The following is a 27,994-nucleotide window of genomic DNA, read 5'->3' as shown; positions in this document are numbered from 1 at the left end:
GCCTTTTAAACGTTCTAAAAGAATAATGAATGGAACCGGATATTCCTTAGGATTCTCTCAAGCTTGCAACAGCATCATCGACATCTGTCACCTGAAATAAATGCCGCATTGCACCTGATAACATCAACATGATCCTGCAGTAACATTTGCCTTATAAACACGAGTGACACTCAGACATCTCAGTAAAAAAATACAGCGCACAACAACCAAAAATATTGTTTTGGAGTAGGCCGCCTAAGAGAAGTATGCTGATGAAAGCAGCCCCAAATATATCCCTGCCATGTGGCTGCCTCTTGGTAATGTTAACCTACATTCATAATAAACCAGCTTCCTGTCTCTCTGCCGCAGTCATTAAAGGGAAACGTGCAGGAACTAGATCCAATCCAATGTCCAAAACACGTCTCCACAAACACATCCCTCGTCCTGGATCTTTCTCTACACACGTTTAAGATTGGAATCGGTTAGTCAAAAAGCTCTTTTTCTGTCTTTTTGTGTGTCTGATGTCAGATTTTTCCCTCTTGCCCTCGGAGGGGGAGGATCTAACCGCGTTGAGTCACGCAGCTGTCAAAGATAGCTGTCACCCAGTTTCCACATCAAACACACTGAATGAGACGCGCAGCCTGTCCCAGGTACCCGACAATGTGTTGCGTCTCCGACAAATGAAAAAACGCGCTCCGCGGCTATTCCTCGACGAAAAGAAACATTTCTCTCGATACTTCGTAACAATCTGGAATAATACAGTTGTGTGTGATTAAAGCGAGGAAGAATCGACCTCCTTGTTGGCTACGTGAAAAGGGGAATTTTGACGGACATGAAGACCAAAAAGGGTATGTATCTTCTCGATATGGGTGATAGCGGCGATATATGTTATATTTGTATCGGTGAATGTATCAAATGGATAGAACTTGTCGATGATGGTTGAACAGAAAATGTCTGGCATTGCCTGCTATTGTTTTCCGCTGCAGACAAAAACAGCCTTTTCTCACCATGTGCTGGCGGGCTGTCACAACGAGTTATTAACACGCGTGGTTTTTATTCACAATACAATAGCTTTGATTGTACAAACATGCTTATTTAACAGTTGTGTTCATTTTGGATGTTGTGTTTTAGAACCAATCTACAGCTATAACTTTAAACAGTTTCAAATGTAACTCTTCTAATGGTTTTGTCGTGCATGTTTAATGCCTTCGTGTACTAGTTGAACTCCTTTGGCTTGGGAAAAATGTTCACGCACTCAAGAGTTTCTCGTAACACTGACTCAAGTTTTGTTGGGAATATGAGTGTAACTTTCCAAGTGGGTCGTTTTTTATTTGAAGACGAAGTTACTTCGCTTCTTTCTCCGCGTCTTAACATTTTGTCGCGGTGTAAAATGTGAAACAATAAATGCTGACCTCCTTTTGTGAAGTTTGTGTATTTCGCGCCGCTTCCTCGAGGCGACGCTTTCACATTCCCTCCGACCTCGTGTTTCTCACAGCACACAATAGAGCCCGAGCTTTTTTCTGTTGTTAAGTTAGCATTTCTCGTATATTGGGATGTATAGCCGTGTAGAGAGTCGTGTCAACCTTTTATCTGTCATCTGACGTGATTTCACAAGTTTTTATCTTGTGAAAAATCGAAAAAACTGAGTTTGAAATGTCCCACAAACGACATTCTTTTGTTCGGTCTTGAGATTTGCAACAGGTTCCCCTCCCCCTCATCCTCCTCCTCATGTAGGCCGACGACAAAGTTACTCCTTATTACCCCTCTACAAGTTCAATCGTTTTCTCACACAACATCAAGGATAAACGTGTACGTGATTTAACTCGTTTCGTTTTTGGGCCGTTAAGTCCCACGCTCGAGCTGAAGTTGGGGAAAGTTTTCTTTCACTTGCTGAGTGCTCATGAACTAAAAGTCCCCCTCAGCACTCTTGAGTGAAACATCTTATTGACAAACTAACCGGTTTGATCAAGTGTTAGTAATATTCAAGTCATCATCATAATGAGGAAAAGTTGTCAGATCAGCATTTAAAGGGATATTCTTACCAAAATCACAACTCTAACTCACCCTCATCTTATTCCAAACCACATCACTTTCTTTCTTCCCAAAAGGAGTTGGTAGAAAAAATGAGACAGTCATGATTCACTTTGTTCTTTTTCATGTAATTAAAGTGAGTGGTGATTAATACTGTCTTTGCCTTTTTGTTCCATAGAAGAAAATCATACATGTTTGAGGGTGAGAAAATAATGACAGAATTATATTTTTAGGTGAACTGGCCCTTTAAGTGGGTTTTAATTCAAAACAGTGTTCAACCATAGTTTTTGTGAGTGTATTTACAGTGCTCGGAAGTGCACGATGAAACATTCACACCGCTTAGAGTCTTTGTGACGCTTCCACTCCATCCATGAATCACATGGCTTTGCTTGACAGCAGGGATGTGACACATCAGCTGCCACACACACTCTCTCTCTCTCAGACGCACGCTTATACATGCATACAGACGCCCAGGCGCTGTTGTGTAGCGTTCCGCAGTTGGCATTTTGGAGGGAGAGACTGTGTGTGTAAGATAGGGGGAGGAGGATGGTCCTCAGCAGGGGTTGGGGGGGGGGGGGTGATGTTTGACTGGGTGTCTTTTGTCCTCCTTCACACACATGGGTACTCACTGATTCCCGTTCCCTGAATCACACTTATTGACTGTTAAAAACACATTGCTCATGCATCAACCTGACGTCATACTTTTACTGGTTCTCAAAGCAGTGTTGCATAGAAAGAATAAAGTTGTAAACGTCATTGTTTTTAACTGGTCTCGTGTGCCTACAGGTGTGTTGGCGATGTCCGGAAGCGAGACGGAGGACGAGGACAGTTTGGATGTGCCTCTTGACCTCTCTTCAAACGGAGGAGTGTCAGGGAAGAGGAAGAGGAGAGGAAACTTGCCCAAAGAGTCAGTACAGATACTCCGGGACTGGCTTTACCAACACCGCTACAACGCTTATCCATCAGAGCAGGAAAAAGCCCTGCTGTCCAAGCAGACCCATCTCTCCACACTACAGGTACTGAACATTTATAGAAGTGTGTATATGTGGCCTAGCACAGAACAAACAAAAACCCAAACAAAACTGCTTGTAATGCAGATAATCAGAATAAACAAAGTTCCTAGGGTTATGGAAAACTGGGATATCAGGGAATGTTAAAACTGTGATTTTCATTCAGCATTATTCATATATTAATGTAATAATATTTAAAATTAGCTTCTATTTTTATACTTTAAGGCAACATTTCAGTTTGTTTTTCATCTAATATTTATATTTTATTTTATTAAAGCTTTTTTCAGTTACCAAAATTTATTTTAATAGGTTTAGTTAACAACCACACTGTTTCCAGGATGGAAAAGTCACAAAACAATTTTCATTAAGTATTTTTTTATTGTTTAGAAATGGCTCTGAGTGTTTGCAATATCTAAAATACTGTATATACAAATAGTTTAAACCATATAATATACAAAAAATGGACTGTAAATGTCATGGAAATTCATTAGCTAAAGGTTTGGTGAACCATGAATACAAAGAAATTCGAATGACTCAAAGCAGTTTCTGAAGTTATGCTTCAGACAAGGTCTGAAGTTTCTCACGACTGCTTGTTTCTGTCAAGAATGCAAGGGGGAATTTTTCAGTTTTCTGCTTTGTTGATCAGTAATCTATTTATATGCTTCACAGGAGAGCAGTTAACTGTCATCAGTGTCTAGTTCAACTGACATTGTGTGAAGGAAACTGAAAGGTTCAATGTCATAAATAGCAGAGAGCCAAAAGAAATACGTCAGAGAAGGGAAAAGTCAGCTCTTTTCGCTAGTGCTACTGCATTTAAGATCACACGTTCTGTTCCCGCTGCGTTTTAGCGTCATATAAACAACACTTCCTGTGATTGCAGTCAATGGAGAGAATTCCTGTGGACAGATGAGTGAATAACTGTTTTGAGTCATCTGAGATGTGGCCACATAGAGAGAAAGAGAGGGAGAGAGAGACTTGCTCAGACACTGGGCCAGGAATTTCCCCTGCGCTCAGCCAGCTGTCTCACTAACAATAGGGAGACACAATACACACACATTAACATAGTGTAGACTACCAGGCTCAGGCGGACCGTTGGATACACAATACAGCCCCATTACCCAGAGAGCCAAAGAGGCTTCTCTTCTGAAGAGAACTCGCTGGAAGACAATATAGAAGCATTACCATACTGAGGACTGCATCTTGAAAACGCTACTTTAATACTGAGAAAGAAAAGTTATTGTTTAATGTGTGTATTAGGAAAGTAGCAGAGTAGAACTGTAAAAGTCAAAACAGCTCTGCTTATTTTTGTGGAAAGTGTACTAAGTTTAAATATACCATGCTGAAAAAGAACATCTGAAACATAGATGTAATTATTGTAGTGTCAAAAATATGTATATATAGCTTTGGAAAAAAATAAGAGAAATTGATTTCTCAATGTTAAGTGGTCTCTTAATTTTTTTCAGAGCTATATGTATATATATATATATATATATAATGTATGTGTGTGTGTGTGTGTTTAATTGTTTATAATTAATTAATTTATTTACTATCAATAATAATAATATTAAAATATAATAATATAATATACACAGCTCTGAAAAAATTTAAGAGACCACTTAACATTGAATTCTCAATGTTAAGTGGTCTCTTAATTTTTTCAGAGCTTATTTATTTAACTAATTTAATTATATAATTTTAATTATAAAGTTTGTTTATTTATTTATTTTGAATTAACATATTTTCCTGGCTGAATAGAATCCATTTTAGATTTGAGATCTGTGCGTATTTACACTTAAACAGCAATGTAAATGATCAGTTACCTGTGGTGCATTATCTACATTGACTAAAAAGGCCAGTTCAAAAGAAGTTCAATTGTTGATATAAAATAAAGGTGTTAACAGTCACCCATTACTAACTATAATAATTGGTCTTTTTGTAGAGATGCACACTGAAGCATTCACATTTTCTATATACTGAAATGTTGGATTTGCATTAGAGTAGATCTCACAACCCCTCAGGTGAGACTCACCAGAGCCGTGAAAGATACAGGGCTATTAGCATGATTAAGGCTTAAAGCCTTCAGGCCCAACAAAGAGCACAAGGGATAAAGGTGAACTGTTACTTAGGTGATTGAGAGAAATCCTCGCCGCCAAGAGCTTCCTGCTTTCAACTGCCAACTCAGCTTTTTTAAAGAGGAAAAAACTAAAATAGTCAGAGATCCGTCACATGTTAACTCAATAAAGCTTCATGAATTTCCATTTAAACTTGTGCAAGACAGTGTGCAAACAAAATCGACAAAATAAAAGTTTCTATAAGACTATAAGCTTTGCATTTTGAAAGAAAATAGCAGGTGGTAGAAGTTAGAAATAGAATGTGAGGTTATTCATCTCATAAGAAATTAATTATATTTAATTGCTTAATTGTGTATTTTTTTATTAATTTGTTTATTATTTAAAGGGTTAGTTCACCCAAAAAGGAAAATTCTGTCATTTATTACTTACCCTTATTACTTATGTCGCTCAACTTGTAATTAAACTTGACCTCCGTTCATTTTCTGAACACAAATGAAGATATTTTTGTTGAAATCCGATGACTCAGAAAGGCCTTCATTGACACCAATGTCATTTCCTCTCACCAGACCCATAAAAGGCACTAAAGACGTCGTTACAAAGCCCATCTCAAACAGTTGGCTCTACAATTATTTTATGAAGTGACGAGAATAGTTTTTGTGCACAAAAAAGAGTAAATAAGGACTTATATTGTGATGGGCCGATTTCAAAACAAAGTTTCGAACGGTAATGAATCAGCATATCGATTCATGATTCGGATCGCGTGTCAAACTGCTGAAATCACGTGACATTGGCGATCCTTATTATGAATCAATACGCTGATTCATAACCGTTCGAATCATTGTTTTGAAATCGGCCCATCATGATATAAGTGGTTATTTCGTTATTTTTGCGCACAAATACTATTCTCATCACTTTATAAAATGATTGTAGAGCCGCTGTAGTGAGATGGGCTTTGTAACGTCGCTTTAGTGCCTTTTATGGGTCTTGAGAGAGGAAATGACATTGGTGTCAATGAAGGTCTGTCTGAGCCATCAGATTTCAACAAAAATATCTTCATTTGTGTTCAGAAGATGAACGGAGGTCTTACGGGTGTTAAACGACATTAGGGTAAGTAATTATTGACAGAGTTTTAATTATTGGGTGAACTAACCCTTTAATAACTTGTATTAATAAATGTAGCAAAAAAAAAAAATCTGGTTTACAGTTTTATAAAAAGATTGACAACAGGGATCTAAATGATTCATATTGGGTGGTTTGTTATATCAATATATGATTGTATCTGCATTTAAGTATGTTAGCATTTTGATACATCATAATTTACTCTTCTCTGCACAGGTGTGCAACTGGTTTATAAACGCCCGGCGACGACTCCTTCCTGAGATGCTCCGGAAAGATGGCAAGGACCCCAACCAGTTCACCATCTCGCGGCGGGGCAGCAAGGGCGGCGAAATGCTCAGCGACAACTCCCAGTCCCCGAAACACGGTCTGCTCGCTAACGGAGAGGACCGCAACAGCTACGAGCCCGGCTCGCCTCACTCGACCAGCAACACGCCCACTTCTAACGGTTACCCCAAAAAGGCCCTGTCCCCCAAAACCCCCCCCTCACCCGGACCCGTCTTACCCAGACCTTCCGTCATCTGCCACACCACCATCACCACGGGCACGCAAGGCATCGGCACGACAACGCGCCTTGGTGTGGAGGGAGCCACGGAGCTGCCCCTCACAGACGCGGTCGGCCTGTTCGGGTGTCGAGGGGAGGGTAATGTCAGCCCCCAGAGTGGCCTGTTCAACACCCCTCCGCCCACCCCGCCCGATCTCACCCAGGACTTCAGCGGCTTCCAGCTGCTGGTTGACGTGGCGCTGAAGAGGGCTGCAGAAATGGAGCTGCAGGCCAAACAGCTCCTTGCCTGAAGACAAAAAAGACGGATTGGATGAATGAAAAAGCTTCATCGATGTTTGTTTCTTGCCCCCCAAAACTGAACTCCACGGGGAGTTCCAAAAAACTTGACTGAGCAACAGAAAGCAAACAAGCATGGCCTGATCATTTCTATTTTTGGTAAATGTAAATCAAATTGATGAGGATTCCTTTATGTAAAGCATTTCAAGGTGCCTTGGCAGTCAGTTCTTTTTTGTATTCCATTTATATGTAAATAAATATGTATCTTTTCATTTTGTACACAGGGGACCAAAACCAAACAGTAATACGACTTCCTGTCTTTCCTTCTTTATGAGAAGACGAGCTCTTCTCCCATTCCTCATGAGTCTTTCTTTCTCGTTTTCTGAGATTCGGCTCTATGATTGTTGATTTTGCCTCGTTTTTAGAGAACACATCTGATATTCTGCCTCGGTTTTTTTGCACAAAATGGCAGGTCATCTCAGTATCTTATCAACTCTAGCTTTCTCTCCAACGGACTCTAATCACTACTGCACCAGGTCATTCTGTGTCTCATTGATGTTCAGTTTTTTGTATCGTTTTTTGCTGTAAAGTTTCAGATGCTGACGGTAGTATGTTTCTTTTTTTTCTTTCATTACTCTTGAGGGATATTCAGATGTAGCAGAACTATAGTCTGAGATTTCCTCTGAATACTCAGTGTAGAAACGGCCAGTGAATGTGCCCTCATGCTCCCCATCCCACCCCTACACACACACACACACACACACACACACAAATACACACCTTGGAAAAGTGAGCTGGAAGAATGAACACTACATGAATTGTATTAATTTTTTTTATATCTTTTTTTTCCTGTTTTGTTTATTAAGTTGAGACCACTTTCAGAGGATAAAAGGAAAGAATGGTTTTATGTCACCAAATAAGTTGATTTCAAGGTTTTGGGACCTTAGACCAGTGCATTTACAGTAGCTAATGTGACATGATGCCCAATGATGTGACTTCTCCTCCTTACTGTGCAATGTATGTGGCAAATAGGGGTCACACGGTGTTTAAATAAAGTTTTGTTTTCTACAAAATTAATCTAGCTTCTTCTGCTTATTTTTAACTACCGTCCAATAAGTGTTTGTAGTGGGAAAATGGATAGGTACTTATATTCAAGGCTGTTTTTACTGCTAAACAAAGGGTATCCTGGAAAGGATTAGCCTTCAGATGACACATCTTTCCAGTAGTGTTTGAAAAATGAAGTAACATGTAGGGTCAGAAAGAAAATGTGAATTGCTTTCATAAAACGGACGCCAGCATGAGCAGGTACATCCAAACAAGATGATTGATGCCAATCCAACACTGCCCTACCTTGACATCTAACACAAATCAAAGGCATGTTCTTACAGGCTATTGCTAAATCATACTGACATTCTTCTCTGTGTGTAAGCTTCACAAGAACACCAATTAGCATAATCCTGCATTTAATTAGCAGTAGCTAAAACCAGACGTCAAGGATGGCTTGCCAATGGCGTCTGTGAGAGTGCATGTCTGTATCTGAGCACAGACAATAAAGACGGATTAGCAGGGACACGTCTGTCCTGGATATTCAATCACACTCGGTTAGACAGCTGTTCTTTACTTTAGACTTCTCGCCGGGCTGAGATCCAAACAAACAACTCAAAGGGTCATTGGTTTAGTTGGCAACAAGTGATCAAAGTGATTAGGAGCTCAAAGCAGTTAATTAACCGAACACTTATATTTAAAAAGACATTACATTCTATAATACTGAAGACTCTTGGATGGAATGGATGTCTCGCACATATTAGATGAGAGTTTATGGTTAATCTGTGGAAGAAGCCTGAAGCTGCCCATTAATAATAGTCCATGAATATATGTTCTTCTCAGGCCTCAGGCAATGATTTAAAACTATGGAAGTCTGTTTTCAACTCAGAGCACAATATAAAAAAGCTAATAATAAGAAAGTTTAAAATTGTGAGATACAGTGGTGCAAAAAAGTATTTAGTCAGCCACCATTTGTACAAGTTCTCCCTCTTAAAAAGATGAGAGAGGCCTGTAATTTGCATCATAGGTACACTTCAACTATGAGAGACAAAATGAGAAAAAAAATCCAGAAAATCACAGCAAGGGTATTGAAGATGAAACATGGCAGTGTCTTTCAGCATGACAATGATACCAAACACACTGCCCGGGCAACGAAGGAGTGGCTTCGTAAGAAGCATTTTAAGGTCCTGAAGTGGCTCAGCCAGTCTCCAGATTTCAATCCCATAGAACATCTTGTGAGGGATTTGAAAATCTGTGTTGCCCAGTGACAGCCCCAAAACATAACTGCTCTAGAGGAGATCTGCATGGAGGAATGGGCCAAACTACCAGCAACAGTGTGTAAAAACCTTGAGGCAACTTACAGAAAACGTTTGACCTCTGTCATTGCCAACAAAGGGTATATAACAAAGTATTGAGATTCACTTTTGTTATTGATCAAATACCTATATTCCACCATAATTTGCAAAGAAATTCTTTAAAAATCAGACAATGTGATTTTCTAGATTTTTTTTCTTTTGTGTCTCTAGTTGAAGTGTACCTATGATGAAAATTAGAGGCCTCTCTCCTCTTTTTAAGTGGGATAACTTGCACAAATGGTGGCTGACTAAATCCTTTTTTGCCCCACTGTATAAAGGGTTAGTTCAACCAAAAAAGACAGCAATATTAATTACCATTTTCAAGGTCCAGAAATGTAGTAAAGACATCATTAAAATAGCCACATGTGACAAAGAAGGTGAAGAAATCGTTGAATAAAGTTATTTTTACTTGTTTTTGCACACAAAAAGTATTATTGTTGCTTCATAAAATAAATGTTGAACTACTAGAGTCACATGGACTATTTTATTGATGTCTTTCCTACCTTTCCTGGCCTTGAAAGAGTTATTTCATCAAAAATATCTTTATCCATCAATCAATCAACTTTATTTATATAGCGCTTTTACAATGATGATTGTTTTAAAGCAGCTTCACAGGGTTAAACAGGACAATATTGCAACAAAATTTTATTTGGATAATTCTATTCATTTGAGTTCCGAAGATGAATGAAGGTAGCCTAGAAAGCACCCTAGCGGCAGCAAATTTAATCTGCCCGCAAGTGTCATCTAGGAACTCTCAATACCCTTCTGAGCTGTATTCCCCTAACTCTGGACGGGCCAATCACATCGTGTATAGAGTCGGCGGGCGGGGCCATAATGACGACAGCCGAGTTGCGTTTGCATGCTTGCAAGTTTGAAAGACAACCGTTTATCCCGCCCCTCGGATTGAGCCCTGTCTATGTTGAGTTTCCAGACCAAACATCTTGATGTGGGTCTGGCTTGTCAGGCTAGAATGAAGGCCTTGCAGGTTTGGAATGACATGAGGGTGAGTAAATAATGACAACATTTTAAAAATAAGACAAAATGCTAGATATGTCAACACAATTTCACAGTAATTTGTACTTAATTTATAAGGTATGATTTAAGTTTCTAAATTTGTTCTCTATTTGTTTTCAAACTGATGGGTGTTTTTAGAAATTTAAGTAAGCATTACGCATTTTGTACTCACACATTTGAATTGCTCTTAACTCAAAATATTAGAGTAAGCTAATTCCTACATTTATCCTAAAATTATGTACTCTCAGGGAACCTGGCTAGCTTGCTGTTATCTCAACCTTGCTAATTGGTGACAGTTATTTGATGGCATTAGCATAGTATAGTATTTGCTGAATGAGTACAGCAATATAAAACATTTAACATACTGTATATCTGTTCTCAAAGTAGGTCACGCTCCACTCGTCACCAAATGCATAACAATTTTTCTTTTTACATAAAAAAACCCATTAAAAACTACTTAACATTAATCTTGCACCAAAAACATTACATAACACTTATTTCAAAAATGCTTTATAAAAGTGTCTCAGCCGAGTACCAAAACATACTTGTAGCCAATAAGCATTAAGGGGGCGTGTCTACTAATGATGGTGAGAAGAACACCCCTTTTCCACCAGAATGAACCGGGTGCTAGTTCAGAGCCAGTGTTGGTGTCAGTTTATAAGTTGGTTCAACTGACGAGCCTTTAAGAACCGGTTTGGCTTTCGACAGACTGGAGAGCCACCACAAAGAATGGTCGTACGTCACTGTATACGTCTCATCTTTCTCATCAACGGGAAACACAAACCCTCGCTTGTTTGAGATGCAATGGCGCTGCGCGGACCGATCCGCGTATGATATCAAAATACAGCGTGAGCGATTCAAAAGCATAAGGAGTCGTTTGCTCTCGCTGTCTTTGATGTCATACGGCGATCGGGCTGCACAGCACGCGCATCTCGAACAAGCCTTCCATCAACAATGGCGAACATTGCGTTACTATTGATGCTCATGGCTTTACGATACTACATTGGCATCAAAACACAGCGAATCGAACGCATCCGTGCAGCTCACCATAATTTGTATAGACGGAGATTACAATCGAGCAGCTATTAAATTGATTAGCTGCTATTTAAAAAATGGCAGATCTCAAGTTTGTGTCCATCTTGTTGATCACGGTAACGCCGCCCCCAGCTGCTGATGCAAGCGGTTCTTACTTCTATCCCAGCAATGTTTTGGTGCTACTTAAGAACCACTTTTTCTGGCTCGGAGCTGGTGCTTTGGGTGTGGAAAGACAAAGAACCGAATTGAAACTAAGCTCTGGGTCCAAACTAGCACCAGCACTGCCTCGGTGGAAAAGGAGCAGAAGAGAGCGTTCAGTGCATGTCCTTATTCAAAAGACACAATTATTCAATTATAATTATTCAAAATGAATGTGTGATTAGCCGAACGATGACAGAAAGAGAGAAATGGCATAAGTTATTTAGAAAAAAAGTTACCTGGTTACCTTAAAATTTTGAGTTCATTGAAATTAAAATTTTGAGTTAATACAATGAACATTTTTTTTTAAGATTTGACTTCCTTTATCAAAATATTATTAAAAGATTTTGTAAGCATATTGGGTAATTGTGTGTTTTATTTCTGATGACGCAGTGGAACATGCCAAATTGTGCTATTTTTGTGATTTATCCGTTTTTTTTAAGTGGTTCAGATACAATAATATTTTGAGTTTCTATTTATTAAACAAATTTCCTTCATTGTATCAACTCAAATTTTTAATTTCAATGAACTAAAATTTTAAGTCAAGCAGGTTACTTACTTTTTTAAGTTAAACCAACAAAAAAGTTTTACAGTGAAGATAAAAAAATAAAAGTGTAAAATGTCTGTGGAACAAAAGAAGGCTTATACGATCAGGCAAGAAGTATCACTTTCCAGAGCTGGAGAGAACTTGAGGAGCACGAAGGCCTGCAGTTGGGTTGCTTTATTTCTTCTTGATATGCGACAAACATTAATTTAGTTTTGTTTTACGCTGGCTTTTGCTTGAATATTCTCGTGTGTCATGTTCACTTGTTTGTCCATTTGCAATTGTATCGTCGTTCACTTCAGCAATGATAAAGACCCATTCATTTCCAGATCCTAAACTACTGTCTGTTTCAAGCGTCAGCTCAGAGTGTCTGAAACGTAATATAATAAACTCGTAATATATGTTTGTTTCCTTTGATTCCTCTTTTAGTGATCTATATAACCCTCTAATCTGGTCACAATTGTAATATATTCGTTAGTTGGACTGTCGTGCTTGTGCTATCGAGTTGTTTATGAGAACTGTGTTTGTGTTTCTGGGATGGAAAGGATGACTTTTTCATTGAACATTCAACCTGGATTACCATAGTAACACACATTGTTTTCACTTATTGATGACATCATAGGCTGGCACAGCAGATTCCGCCATAGTCGTTGCCTGGGTTACGTATGTGTGGGACGGAGCTATCAAAATAGTGGTGAGACCCTTTTGGAGTAAAGGCATATTTGTTTTGGTGATTTGAAATATCAACATCGGTTACTAGAACGCTCTTATACAACCACCTATAATTTTCTGCATTTAATCTCCCTTTTGAGTGTCATGGCAAAGCATGCTGGTAAATAGAAATCCTAGCCCAATTTCAGATCGATTTTAGTTTGGCTAAATGAAAAAAGTTAATAAAACTCATAGCAAGGAAACAATTAAAACAACAAATGCATCAGTTTTGTGAACTCAAAAGAAAAAGAAAGTTGTAAATACTCATAAAAGTTAATTTGATTGAACTAATTAGTTTTATTTGAGTTGCCTCTACTCAAACCATTTTTTTAACATTAGGGTTTACAGTAATTGCTTAATTAAACTTACGAACCCATCCAGTTCCTTCACTTACCCCAGATTGGGAAACCATGACATAATGAAATATTTAATGAAATTCATGCTGTTGATAACAAAGAATGGAATATATTTTCTTTCTCTTTATATTTTTATACCCTTATAGTACAAGATTATCCTATTCAAATCAATGTGATGAACGAGACAAGAGTAGTTCAAAAAGCAGTCAGAATACATTACCTTAAATGAGTAATCTAGATCATCTAAAATTTCGGCTCAATCCGAGGGGCGGGATAAACGGTTGTCTGTCACATTCCCTCTGCACGCGACTGGATAGAGCTACAACCAATCAGAGCAAAGTGAAGCGGAGCTTGTTGAGAGATTAAACATTCGCTGTATCCTGTCTGCAAAACTCAGAACAAATCTTCCCTTTTTAAGAATGACTTCAGCGCCGTTCTTTTCTCAGAGAAAAGCTTAACTCCAATTCCTCCAGATTCCTGGTCAAAGCGTATTCGAAAGAACGCCATTCGCCAGCTTCTGTGCTTACTAGTAAGACACAAGTGCAACTTGGACTTCATTATGTTAAGCCCCGCCCACCGACTCTATACACGATGTGATTGGCCTGACCAGAGTTTGGTTTTTACAGCTCAGAACGGTATTGAGAGTTGCTAGATGACACTCGTGGCAGATTAGATTTGCTGCCGCTAGGGTGCGTCTAGATTTCTAGGCTATAAAATAAACTTGCAATTGTGAGATATAAAGTCACCGTTATGAGAAATAATTTTGCAATTCAGAGTAGATGAATAAATGAGGAAATATCTAAAAAGTAGGCTTCCATGTTAAATAGTTATTAGCTCTATTTACTGATAGAAAAAAACTGACATTTATTTGAAAATGAATCACTTCATGGCTGTGAGCATCTGTAACATTTTAATGATCAAAATGTCATACACGTGCCATAACATCAACAGTGTTGATACAATAAATACAAAATGTAAGTAGTAAGATATCCTTAGATATAGGTTACATTTACAATGAAGAACATTCATGTATTTACACACAGTCATTTTGATAAAGTTTATGCTTTTACAAGAAAAGTAAATATATCTTGCTTTCATTTCCCAAAACATTATGGTGAGTGCACCAGTCCACAGTTTGGCAATAAAACAAAGTCAGATTATCTTCTATTTTGGAAGATTAACCCCTAAAAAGTCAGGACTTATTATGTTGCCAGATATAAACCAACATATCCACATCAATGAATGGCAACAGTTAAGAAAAGGAGGTTGTGAGATGTGCTAGACAACATCTCTCTAATGTCTCACAAATATCTTTTTAAATGGGGCGATTTAATCAAATGAAATGTTACCAATTCATATTTCTATACACTTATATTTCAGTATCATTTTGTTAATCACTGATTGTCAAAATCAACTCAGTTTGACATTATCTGGCAAAATACAGAACTGTACAAAACAAACAAACAAAAATATTAATATCAATATGAATGGGAATTTTTATCATCAATATCGAATGCTTTAATTGATAAGGTAACATCTCCAGTATCAGACCTCTTCATGATACACACACACGCACACACATTCATACACACGTTATATAGTCTCCCCTGAGGCTACGTTGTGCATGACTATCATATATTCATAAATTAAGGCCGAGCGTTTAAACATCAATAATATTTCAAACAAACATTAACCACAGTAGAAGGGCTCTAGTGCATAATAACTGGAACGGAGAGTTTAGTTAATAAGATTAATACTACAAGGATCAAACTAAAGCCAATGCAACTGAACTGTCTATGAAAATAGAGAATGGCTGCACATTGGCTGCTGGGAAATTAAATATCAATATATATTTATAGTGACGTGTCTATCCACAGTGAAATATTCTGAGCAAAGAAAAAAGAATTAGCTCTGTTTATTTAACATATTTAACAAGTGCAAATTAGTATTAGTTATTGAAAAGTATCAGAGAGTGCAGTTAGGATTTGACTAGTATTGAGTAACTTGTCAGTGCAACTATGATGCAGCGCTGTTTACAAACTAATTACAAGAGCAGCACAAGAGTGTGTGAATCAACAGTTAAAATAGAAAAAAACATATGAACTGATGGTATGTATGTGCTCTGCTTTGATACATGTGTCTACTTGCACTGTCTCCTTAGAGTTGCTGAAACTATATACATCTAAGTATAAATGAAAACAAAAGAAAGTAGCTGATCTATATTACAAAGTATTAACTGTGCTACATATCGGTCAAAAAAAAAATTAGGAAGCACTTGGGTACATGCACTTGACGTGGGAATAACACACACACACACACACACACACACACACACACACACGCACGCACGCACGCACGCACGCACGCACACACACACTTGACTGACTTGGTTGAGGATAACGATTATCATGCTAACTTGTGGTTATAAATATAACAAATAAATTGCTGTCACAGTTGGTGTTTTTACAAAAAAAAATGTATGTAGGCCTATTACATTTATAGAGCTGTGACATTGCAGTCTTAATATTTCAAATGATAGGCTACGTTAAGCATTATTGAAATTCAAAAGCTATGGTAAAGAGAGAAATGATTGATGTCTGCCAGTTTGGATGTTTCCTCTGGTCTTAAATATCTCTACAACTCCCTCATTACAAAATACTGATATTTTACTTTATATCCATTTATACAAACATTTAGACAAATATAGTAAGGAGCTATATTAGTGAGCAGTCAGGAGGCGTCTTATTTTTCATAATTTATATATTTACAAAATACGGTAAACAATGTGCATTTTATGTAGCGATCTAATGTCAAGTTTAACGTAACTGCGTGTCCTAATAGGGCGTGATGTGATTATTTGTCTGTCCATGTTGAACGGAAACTGATGAGCTATGTGTCACACTCACAGCCAATCAGATGTTTAATGTACAGTAATAAAGAGCAGAACGAACCAATGAGATTTCACAGTGGGCGGAGCTATTCAATGCCACAGAATTAGAAACGGTCCGGTCAGTTGTTGTGGGTGTGGCTCGTTCACACTGACAGCGATTTTATTGCTGGAGGAATTGCAAACACAAATTGTAGCTACATATATACAGAAAATTATGGAAGCCATAACTAACTAAAAAAAGGTAGTTGTGAGATTCAACTATCTAGATAATAAGATATGAAGTCACAATGTGAGAAATTATCATAATTGTGAGAAATAAAGTCGCAATTTACAATATAAGCTTGCAATTACGTAAAAATATGTTGTGATATATAAAAACCCAATTACGAGTAATAAAGTCACAATAAAGTAAAAAAATAAAAACATGTGATATATATAAGGTCACAATTGTGATAAAAAAACAGTTATGAGAAATAAAGTCACAATTGCGATATAAAGTTGCAATTATCACCTAAAATCTCAATTACGAGAAATACACTTCTTGTGATGTATAGGGTCACAATTGTAATAAATTAATATTGTGACTGTGAGATATAATACTCTTGTGAGAAATAGTCACAAGTATGATATATAGTGTCACAATTGTGATAAAAATGCAGTTACAAGAAATAAAGTCAGTTGAACTTGAATTTATCACTTAAAATCACAATTACGAGAAATAAATGTCTTGAGATGTATAGGGTCACAACTGTGATTTATTAATTGTGACAGATATAAAAATGCAATTGCGAGAAAAAGTCATAGTTATGATATATAGGGATGTATATTGGGTCAAAATTATGATTTAAAAAATAAAATAAAGTCACAATTGCAATATAAAATTGTAATTATCGCTTAAAATCACAATTACCAGAAATAAATCTCTTGAGATGTATATGGTCACAATTATGATATATTAATTGTGTGACTGAGATATAAAATGAAATTGCGAGAAATAGTCACAATTATGATACATAGGGATATATAGGGCCACAATTGTGATAAAAATGCAGTTACGAGAAATATACAGGCACAATTGCGATATAAAGTTTTATCACTTAAAATCACAATTACGAGAAATAAATCTCTTGTGATGTATAGGGTCACAACTGTGATATATAGGGATATATAGGGTCACAATTGTGATACAAAACAATGAGAAATAAAGTCACAATTGCGATATAAAGTTGCATTTATCACTTTAAAATCACAATTACGAGAAATAAAACTTGGGATGTATAGGGTCACACTTGCGATATGTTAATCGTGTGACTGTGAGATTTAAAAATACAATTGCAAGAAATGGTAACAATTATTATATATAGGGATATATAGGGTCACAACTGTGATTTAAAAAAAAAAACAGTTACGAGAAATAAAGTCACAATTGCGATATAAAGTTAAAATTTTCTCTTAAAGTCACAATTCCAAGAAATAAATGTCTTGAGATGTATAGGGTCACAATTTTGATATATTAATTGTGTGACAGATATAAAAATGCAATTGCGAGAAATAGTCACAATTATGATATATAGGGATATATAGGGTCAAAAGTGTGATAAAAAATGCAGTTACAAGAAAAAAAAGTCACAATTGTGATATGAAGTTGCAATTATCACTTAAAATCACAATTACGAGAAATAAAACTCATGTGATGTATAGGGTCACAATTGTGATATATTAATCGTGTGACTTTGAGATATAAAAATGCAATTACGAGAAATGGTAACAATTATGATATATAGGGATATATATATATATATATATATATATATATATATATATATATATATATATATATATATATATATATATATATATATATATATATATATATATATATATATACATTAAGTAGTCACAATTACACTAAAATAAAATCTTGTTTTATATAGGGTCACAAGTGTGATAGATTATTAGACTGAGATATAAAAACGCAATTGCATCATGATATAAATATGATATAAATCCATGATCACAATTATGATATAAAAATCGCAATTATAAAATTAAAAGTCATGTGATGTATAGGGTCACAATTGTGATATATTAATCGTGTGACTTTGAGATATAAAAATGCAATTACGAGAAATGGTAACAATTATGATATATAGGGATATATATATATATATATATATATATATATATATATATATATATATATATATATATATATATATACATTAAGTAGTCACAATTACACTAAAATAAAATCTTGTTTTATATAGGGTCACAAGTGTGATAGATTATTAGACTGAGATATAAAAACGCAATTGCATCATGATATAAATATGATATAAATCCATGATCACAATTATGATATAAAAATCGCAATTATAAAATTAAAAGTCATTGCAATAGTGTGAAATAAAGTAACATTTCACTGGACACGCCCACATCACACCACCATGAGTTTATCTCTGAAAATAAAAGACTTGGGTTCACTTCATTTCTGTCAGTGTGAACGGGGCTTGTTGCTGAATGAAATCCCTGACTGCCCATATGTAATGTTTCATAACATGACGCATTGCTAATTTTTGAACGGCTAATGAATCAGAGGTGCCAAGAGTGGCTTGTTCTGACAGTGCTTCTGTCAATGACGTTGTGACAGATAAAAGTGTCGCATTTGTCAGCTACGATGGACATCTATGTCAGTCAGAAAGGTGAGTGGCACTGCTGTGGAGAGATAGAGAGAGGACAAAATAGGAGACAAGATGGACGGGAGAGGATGACCGAGTGGGAGGTTGAAAAATATGAAAAGAAAGAGGAGAAGAGTTGGTTTTTCCATTCTATCCCGTGATGCTGAAAACAGGACAACCTCGCCCTGTCTCAGAGGTGCAGGGTGACACGTGAGTGAGAGTGGTACATGTACAGAGAGCCTGACACCCACATGTAGACATACATACACGGCAATAAAAGCTACATTGGCCATTCAAATCTTTAGAAGTGATTGGTATGTTGCCCTTTGAGAAGTTATGTTCTCTTTGAGAACACAAGACATATGGCTCTTACACGGTAACCGCAAAAAATAATACAATTCTGTAGTGTGCAATATTTGGGTAGTATTATTACCAGATATAATAATATGCAATGTTTTAGGCATATATATATATATATATATATATATATATATATATATATATATATATATATATACAGTACAGGCCAAAAGGGACACATTACTATTTGTAATGTTTTTGAAAGAAGTTTCTTCTATCATCAAGCCTGCATTTATTTGATCAAAAATATAGATTTTTTTTTATATGTATATTGTTATATATCATTACAATTTCAAATCATTTATTTCTGTGATGCAAAGCTGAATTTTCAGGATCATTCCTCCAGTCTTCAGTGTCACATGATCCTTCAGAAATCATTCTAATATGAGGATTCATTTTCAAAGTTGGAAACAGTTCTGCTGCTTAATATTTTTTCATAACCTCTGATACTTTTTTATAATACTTTGATGAATAGAAAGTAAAAAAATTAAAAAAATTAAAAAGAAGCAAATGTTTTAAAAGTAGAAATCTTTTGTAACAACAATATACACCACTGGGGTCAGTCATTTTTTTCTTTCTTTTTAAAAAAAATTAATCAATAATTTTATTCAGCAAGGATGTGTTAAATTGATAAAAAATGATAGTAAAGGAGATTTATATTATTTGAAAATATGTTTTTATTTTGAATAAATGCAGTTCTTTTGAACCTTTTATTCATCAAATATTTTAGGCAGCAGAACTGTTTCCAACACTCATAATAAATCAGAATATTAGAATGATTTCTGAAGGATCATGTGACACTGAAGACTGGAGGAACGATCCTGAAAATTCAGCTTTGCATCACAGAAATAAATGATAATTTAAAGTATACTAAATTGAAAACCAAATATGTTAAATTGTAATATATCACAATATAAAAAAAAAGAAGAAATCTGTATTTTTGATCAAATAAATGCAGGCTTGATGAGCAGAAGAAACTTCTTTCAAAAACATTACATATAGTAATGTGTCCAAACTTTTGGCCTGTACTATTTATATAATTGGTTATTTTAACAATTAAATATAGAGTGTTTAATAGTAATATTAAAGTCTTTGGGAGTTTAACAAGGGAGCTACAAATGGCAGGAAAGAGGAAGAGAGTAAAATGAAGTCGTAAATACAGTAGAAGCCCACAGTGAAGAAACTCTCTTTTACACAAGAAAAGAGGAGTGATTATGTTACAGCTACCCTGCCTTAGTCATTCAGTGCTATTGTGTTAGGGTTGAAGACGAGTGTGTGTGTGTCTATTTAGGCCTCTAAGCACCCGGTTTTCAGTATGACAGTGTTTATAATCGTGTTTGGGCCTCTGGGATGTATATTTCGATGCTGTCGGCGCAATCTGTTGCAGAGTTCTGGCGCTGAGATGCGGCGGCACGTTTAGCCGCTAACAGACGCTTTCGAGCCTCCATGCGCTGGGAGCCTTCCAGAGACCTGTCTCTCACTAGCAGCATGGGACCCTTCCCCGGCTTCCTGGGCACTGGAGGGGGCACGCGCTTCTCCTGGACAGCAACGACAAACCGGTTAGTGTCACTCCGCGACGTAACACAACACAGCTAATGCATGCAAACGTGGGGTCATCTGTTGGGTCATCTGCAATATTTAGCCGTGTCTGAGTGCCAGGCATCAGCCAAATACATTAAGTGAGCTCTCAGGGGTGGCAGGGCCATTACGGAGGCTGTTTTTGTCAACTAAGGGTTCAACCCATTTTGGCATGAGGTAAACGGGACACCCGGAAGTGAACCACATGCAGCGTGCAAATGGGAACATCACCGCAAAACCCGATCACTGTCAAACACAGAACACATAAAATGATAAGAAAGTGAGCAAAACAAATCAGATAATAGCATAACTCGTGCAACATTCATAAAAAAAAAATAAGACATTCAAATAAAATAATAAAAAAAACAATAAAGCAATAGACTGTAAAGTCAGAGTACACACCATATTTAACTGGAGGGCAAATACAGAAAACGGTCCGTTCAATACACTGTGCTGAAACTTTGAATTATATGGCGGTTGTTCTTTTCTGTGCAATTCTGTTAAATAGGCAGTGAGTCTGTCAAGCTTCAAAAAGGACACAAAAGCACCATAAAAGCATCGTTAAAGAAGTCTGTGCGACTTGACATCTGCCCTAGCACTCCTTGGCTTTTTCGTAAGAATTTATGAGAGAAGTCGTTAAAGGGTCAGTTCACCCAAAAATAATGCACTCACCCTCAAGCCATCCTAGGTGTGTATGACTTCCTTCTTTCAGACAAACACAATCAGAGTTATATTGAAAAATATCCTGGCTCTTCCAAACTTTACAATGGGAGTGAATAGTACCTGAGATATTTAAGCCCAAAAAAGTGCATCCATTCATCATAAAAGTACTCCACACGGCTCCAGGGCAACCTGTCCTAAAAAATACGACTCTATAGTTCGTTTTTTAAGCACCTTATTACGACCTATATTTACGTTTTAAAGCCATGCGCCCTCTAGCTGGCGTAAAAATAATGACAGTGTCGCATTGCGTCTGACGACATGAAATTTATTTTAATGCGATGTCCGGACTTTTTACCACCATTTGTCATATTTCCATTTAGCGAAAATATTTTTTTTTAAATTTACAACTACACCCACCCCATCCCTAAACCTACCCAGTGATTTATAGTGCAGACCCACTTTATGAGCACATGTGTTCCCTGGGATCGAACTCACGATCGCATGATCACATGTTGTTGTTGTATAGTGCAATGCTTTACCAACTGAGCTATGCAAAACCTGAAATATTAAGCAGATAAAAGGGAAAAATGCTTTAAAATGAAAGTGTCCTGCTGTCAATAGGAGCACAACTTTAGAAAACCCTCCTGTGCGTCGTATTTAATTAATTAAAATATTGTCAATAGGGGCGCAACTTTAGTAAACGCTCCTATGGGTCGTATTTCAAGGAAGTGACAAACGACCTATATAGACGTATTGGTTGGAGGACATGTTGATCCAGGGGGTTAATAAAGGCCTTCTGAAGTAAAACGTTGCATTTTTTTTTAAAGAAAAACCTCTACATTTATAAATGTATATACTATAATAACTGGCTTCTGGTAATGGCCGTATGTGAGTCTAGTTCTGATGGAAGAGTAAACTCTGACGGAGGGACGAAGGAGCAGCGCAAGTTTGAGTGATAGTAGACACATCTCACAGTTCAGGCAAATAGAGCTGGGCAAGAAACTCAAGCTCTTCTGACATTTCTGTGTATAAATTTGCTAACACTTTATTTAGGTTCAATTCTTGCTAGTTGCTTATTAGCATGGATCCATGCTAGAAAACTGGTTGTTTATTAGTACTTATAAAGCACATATTAATGCCTTATTTTGCATGACCTTACTAGACATCCCTTAATTCTACCCACTATTAAACTGAAACACTCCAAAAACTACCTTAATAACTATTAATAAGCAGTAAATTAGGAGTTTATCGAGGCAAAAGTCATAGTTAATAATGATGAATATGAATATCTGAATATGTAGTGAATATATGTACACTCACCTAAAGGATTATTAGGACAACCATACTAATACTGTGTTTGACCCCCTTTCGCCTTCAGAACTGCCTTAATTCTACGTGGCATTGATTCAACAAGGTGCTGAAAGCATTCTTTGGAAATGTTGGCCCATATTGATAGGATAGCATCTTGCAGTTGATGGAGATTTGTGGGATGCACATCCAGGGCACGAAGCTCCCGTTCCACCACATCCCAAAGATGCTCTATTGGGTTGAGATCTGGTGACTGTGGGGGCCATTTTAGTACAGTGAATTCATTGTCATGTTCAAGAAACCGATTTGAAATGATTAGATCTTTGTGACATGGTGCATTATCCTGCTGGAAGTAGCCATCAGAATATGGGTACATGGTGGTCATAAAGGGGTGGACATGGTCAGAAACAATGCTCAGGTAGACCGTGGCATTTAAACCATGCCCTATTGGCACTAAAATGTGCCAAGAAAACATCCCCCACACCATTACACCACCACCATCAGCCTGCACAGTGGTAACAAGGTAAAGTCTTCTGAAAGAAGAAAGTCATATTCACCTATATGGCTTGAAGAGGATGAGTAAATGATTGGATCATTTCTTTTTTGGGTGAACTATCCATTAAAGTCAGATTCACAAAAAAATTTGTGGTGTTTTGTGCCCTTTTTAAAGCTAAAAGGCCTCAGGCTCCCTCAGTGACCTGTATGATTCTTCAAAACTGTTGTATATTATAACTATTGTAAATATATATATTTTGTATATTTTTTTAAATATTTTTTTATGTTAGGTGAATGAGATATTGAACAGACCGCAATTCCATCCGAGGGTAATTGTTTTTTGCATCAAATTAAATATTGTATCTACTCTGATATATTTCAAACAGTTACAATAAATCAACCTTGCAGCATCTTAAGCAATGTAACTCTCACGCACTGTATTTATTCAGCGTCGCAAATTGCTGTGTGTCAACTGTGGTATTCTTAGCCATTTTTAAAGAGTGTTTAATGTATCTGAGTTTGTGATGTAGAATTTTTACCTTTCTGTCAGGAAGCTCCAGTGCTCTCCAGTTGTTAGCTTTCAGCTGGTGTAGCTCATCAAACTTCAGACTGATGTTCTCAATGGACAGCTGCAGCATATCCCAGAATCCTGCCAGATCTTGAGACACGGGCCGCGGGTGGGCGTTGGGATTCTGACAGCCAGAGAACAGATTATACACAAAACATCTGTTAATTTGGAAAAAAATATGATACTATCTAACTGCGTGATACTATAGTAATGCTACTCAGGCTAAGACAGCCACTAAGGGGCGGAGTCACAAAGTGTCTCTCGGCTTTGATTGGCTGATGGATGTGTGCTTCATACATACCAAGTTTTCTTCACAGAGCTCCCGGAACTGCTGAAATTTCTGCGACATCAGCAACTGAGCGCTCCCCACCGCACTACGAATCTTGCCAAGGACTAAACACACACACACAAAAAGAGAATCAGCTGTGGAAAACAAGTTTATTAAAAACAAAAGTGCATTAAGTAGCATGAAAAGTTGATTAGCACAGTATGAGAAAGTCTGTGTGATAACACAGCAGTGAATGTGAGTGCTTGTGTTGCAAAGGCATAGACAGCCGGTTAATGTTTAAATGCTGTCTCTTTGAAGTGAGAAGGGGGTCATAAAAATCTAAGGCTTGGGAACTTAAATGCAGGAACTAGAGGAGCAGGGGGAGTGTTTACCGTGCACACCAAACAAACACCCGCCAAAGCCAGTGAGCCAAGAAATTCACGCACACACATACAGAACAAGAGTGTGATGTAAAAAGATAGATTGAGAGTGAAAGAGAGTAAATAGCATATCAGATTACCAAACAAGGGAGAATTTTCTTAAAGGAAACTAATGTTTGCCATGTGGGGGTCATATGAAGGCTTCCGCCTTGGCCTGAGGAGTGATTGCAGCGGGTCTCTGTGGATTGGAGCCATGAGGCAGTTTAAACAGTGATCTGACGAAATGAACTCACTCTGTTTAACATATGCAGCAGCAAGAGACCATATGGCAAACAATGTACTGTCATAGGACACGGAGATTAGCATATTTTATGTATTCAGGAAAAGAGGGAAGGGTTAGAGAAGAGAGCGTGGAAGGAGACAGATATAGAAACAGTGAGAGGAAGACGAAAATATACTGAGAGAGAGAGAGAGGGAGCAAAAGAAACGAGGGAGATTGGTGGCTCCCTGCTGGTAGAAATGTCTGGTATGTGAGAGGGAGACAGACAGGAGATAGATGAACAAGCAGGCTTTGTGACTGACATGAAGACGGTCACTGCGTGTGTGTGTGTGTGTGTGTGTGTGTGTGTGTGTGTGTGTGTGTGTGTGTGTGTGTGTGTGTGTGTGTGTGTGTGTGTGTGTGTGTGTGTGTGTGTGTGTGTGTGTGTGTGTGTGTGTGTGTGTGTGTGTGTGTGTGTGTGGGCTTGAGCAGGGAAAAGGCGGGAAGTGGGAGGAAAAAATAAAAGAAACAGGCCGGCCGGAGGTAACCAGACTGTGAAATGACCTTGTGCACTGGTAGTTTTGTTGAAGTGGCTGATTACTCTTCAAACGACTGGGACACAGACTGTACAAATGTCACTCTATAGTTTTGCAATCAAATGGCTACTTCGGATTCAGAAATTCAATAATTTAGCTACAGTAACCATTTCGCTGCAATTACTTTGCTATAAGGTTTAAACTAATTCAAAGCATAGTGAGTTGCCAACCTAGAAAGAATTTTGGGGCATCAAAGGCGCATTTAGAACATTCAAATCAACCATGTGATTCTTATGTGAATCGAATGTTGTAAATGAGCCTATGATGCCCAAAAATGCTGTAAAATAAAATAATCTAAATGAGTCTATAATGCCCCAAAAATGACATTGAATAGTCGAAATATGGTTATGCTGCCTCAAAATTTATGTTGAATCAAACATTATGAAATTAGTCTAATGCCCCAAAATGCTGTTGAATAAAATTCAAAATGATTGTCTGGCTATCACCAGACCAAGCTCAATTTAATATTGAACATTGGTCTGGGCAATCTGTATTTTCTACTGCACAAGAGGCGTGATCATCTGGCATTGTTCAAATGACTCTGTACGCCTTCAACCAACCAGACCACAAGAGGCGTGATCACCAGGAAACGACCCATCATTTCTCTATCTGTCATCATATTAAACCCGCCAATAGCGCAGCAGGTGGATAAGCCAGTCTGCGATTGGTTCACGCAAAAGTGTAACAGAAGCAGTAGAAATGTAGCCTGACAAGCCAGACGCACATCAAGATGTTTGGTCTGGAAACTCTCCATTGACAGGGCTCAATCTGAGGGGCGGGATAAACGGTTGTCTTTCAGACTCACTCTGCACGCGATAGGATAGCGCTACCACCAACCAGAGCAACGAAGTTGAAATGGAGCTCGTTGATAGATTAAACATTCGCCATATCCGGTCTGCAAAACTCTGAACACATCTTCCCTTTTTAAGAATGACGTCAGTGCCGTTCTTTGTTCTTTTCTCAGAGAAAAGCTTAACTCCAAGTCTTCCAGAGTCGCGGTCAAAGCTGATTCGAAAGACCGCCGTTCGCCAGTTTCTGTGTTTACTAGAAGCACGCAAGCAACTCGGCCGTCGTCATTATGTTAAGCCCCGCCCATCGACTCTATACACAATGTGATTGGCCCGTCCAGAGTTTGTTTACAGAAGGGTATTGAGAGTTGCTAGACGACACTCGGAGGCAGATTAGATTTGCTGCCGCTAGGGTGCGTCTAGATTTCTAGGCTAGTAGAAATGAATATACAGGTTTTGAGTTGCAGGGCGAAATCAAATCGCCGGCAGATCAGGCTGGGTTTATCAAAATGAGCCTATTAAAGCCAAAATATGCTGCTGAATAAAACATTCTAAATGAGTCTATGATGCCCAAAAATGCTGTTAAACTGAATGTTTCAAATGTGTTCCAAGATCTATAATGCATAAAAATGCTGCCTTGATGGGTGGCCTACAACTTTTTTTAGTGTCATTATCTCATGGTTACTCACTGTCTTCCGGTAGCTCGTTCTCTCGCTCATCCTGCTCCATCTGTCGGCACCAGCCCTCCATCCGCTCCACTTCTGCGTGCAGCAGCTTCAGAAACCAGCGTCCGTCCTGCGGACACACAGAGCCTGACACTTCACTTGCGTATTCCTCCTCCATGGCCCCATCCATCCAGGGCACCGGCGGGGGCAGAATGGAGGGGTCGAAGCCCACGTCGTTGAAGTCATCCTGAACACAGGCATGGTAGTGGTTCCCAGAGCCCTGGATGCTGACAGTGGAAGTGGACGCATCTCGGGATGGCTGGCGGACAATGGGCCCCTGGTGGGTCTGCGTGAACTGGTCATCGCCGAGACCCTCCAGATGGTCAAGATCAGCTTGGACGGCAGTGGTGACGCTGTTAGACCGAGTGACTCTGCGGTAGCTGGAAAGAAAAAAGTGTTGTATAGTTTGTGTTTGAATCAATTTTGAGACAATCTTAACAATAATTGAACTATTTCAATTAAAACTGTTCACGAAAATATGAGATAAATTAGCAAGTTATTATTAAGGATTTCAAGGACAGTTTTGAATGTTTTAAAAGAAGCCTCTTATGTGCATCAAGGCTGCATTTATTTGATCAAAATACAGCAGTAATATTGTGGGAAATTATTAGACTTCATAATAACAGTTTTTAATATATACTGTATATATTGTATATTATCGAATTCATTATTGATTATACATGTCATATATCAAATTGATCTATAACATTTCCTTTATAAGAAACCTTTTTCATTTTTTTAAATTTTTTTTATTCAATTGACTTTTGGAGTTGTGGTGTTTAAAAGACCAAAAATGTCAGGTGATGAAAACAAATTGCAGAAAACAAATTTTATTGCAGAAAACAAAACTGCAATAGAAATATTCATTTTCTCAGTAAAATTCTGAGTCTAGTCAAATAGTTTGGCAAAATTATATGTTAAATTCCTTATAAAAGAGGGAAAATAGTGTATCAGTCCTCTTTCAAAACTATTCTATTACTTAAAAAACAAAAAAACAAAAAAAACATTTGTCCAAATGTCAGGGGGAGCGACTGACATACTGAGTAACATGCCATTTTATGCAATGTTACTTTAAGAAAACCATGTAACAGCATATTACAGACCACAGAGGACCCCTTCGATGCAGTTACAATGTTAGTCACCCTTCCATAAATATTAGATCATTTGACATTTATGAGTAATGATGAGGTTG

General features: G+C 37.5%; 2 protein-coding genes across 9 annotated transcripts in view; one reads left to right on the top strand and one right to left on the bottom strand.

Moving 5' to 3' along the window:
• Positions 1–2: 2 nt before the first annotated feature.
• tgif1 (TGFB-induced factor homeobox 1) lies at positions 3–8,062 on the top strand. The gene is made up of 3 exons (XM_067435218.1): positions 3–827; positions 2,797–3,026; positions 6,428–8,062. The coding sequence occupies exons 1-3, from the start codon at positions 812–814 to the stop codon at positions 7,001–7,003; spliced, it is 822 nt and encodes a 273-aa protein (XP_067291319.1). The 5' UTR covers positions 3–811; the 3' UTR covers positions 7,004–8,062.
• Positions 8,063–19,762: 11,700 nt separating this feature from the next.
• The window catches only part of dlgap1b (discs, large (Drosophila) homolog-associated protein 1b), a 232,740-nt gene continuing 224,508 nt past the window's right edge, over positions 19,763–27,994 (bottom strand). For 7 of the 8 annotated variants that reach the window (XM_067435224.1, XM_067435223.1, XM_067435222.1 and 4 more), the window contains 4 exons: positions 26,767–27,182; positions 24,088–24,179; positions 23,758–23,910; positions 19,763–20,712 (listed from right to left, as the gene is read on the bottom strand). In XM_067435224.1, coding sequence (XP_067291325.1) covers positions 20,500–20,712; positions 23,758–23,910; positions 24,088–24,179; positions 26,767–27,182 — 874 coding nt within the window. In that variant the 3' untranslated portion in view covers positions 19,763–20,499. Of the gene's footprint in view, positions 20,999–23,757; positions 23,911–24,087; positions 24,180–26,766; positions 27,183–27,994 lie in introns of all 8 variants that reach the window. The other variant, XM_067435225.1, reaches the window with a different exon arrangement.

Source organism: Pseudorasbora parva, chromosome 24 (assembly GCF_024679245.1).
Source record: "Pseudorasbora parva isolate DD20220531a chromosome 24, ASM2467924v1, whole genome shotgun sequence".
Taxonomy (NCBI): Eukaryota; Metazoa; Chordata; class Actinopteri; order Cypriniformes; family Gobionidae; genus Pseudorasbora; species Pseudorasbora parva.
Note: the sequence above shows the minus strand (reverse complement) of the source record. Positions and strands in the feature narration are given on the sequence as shown.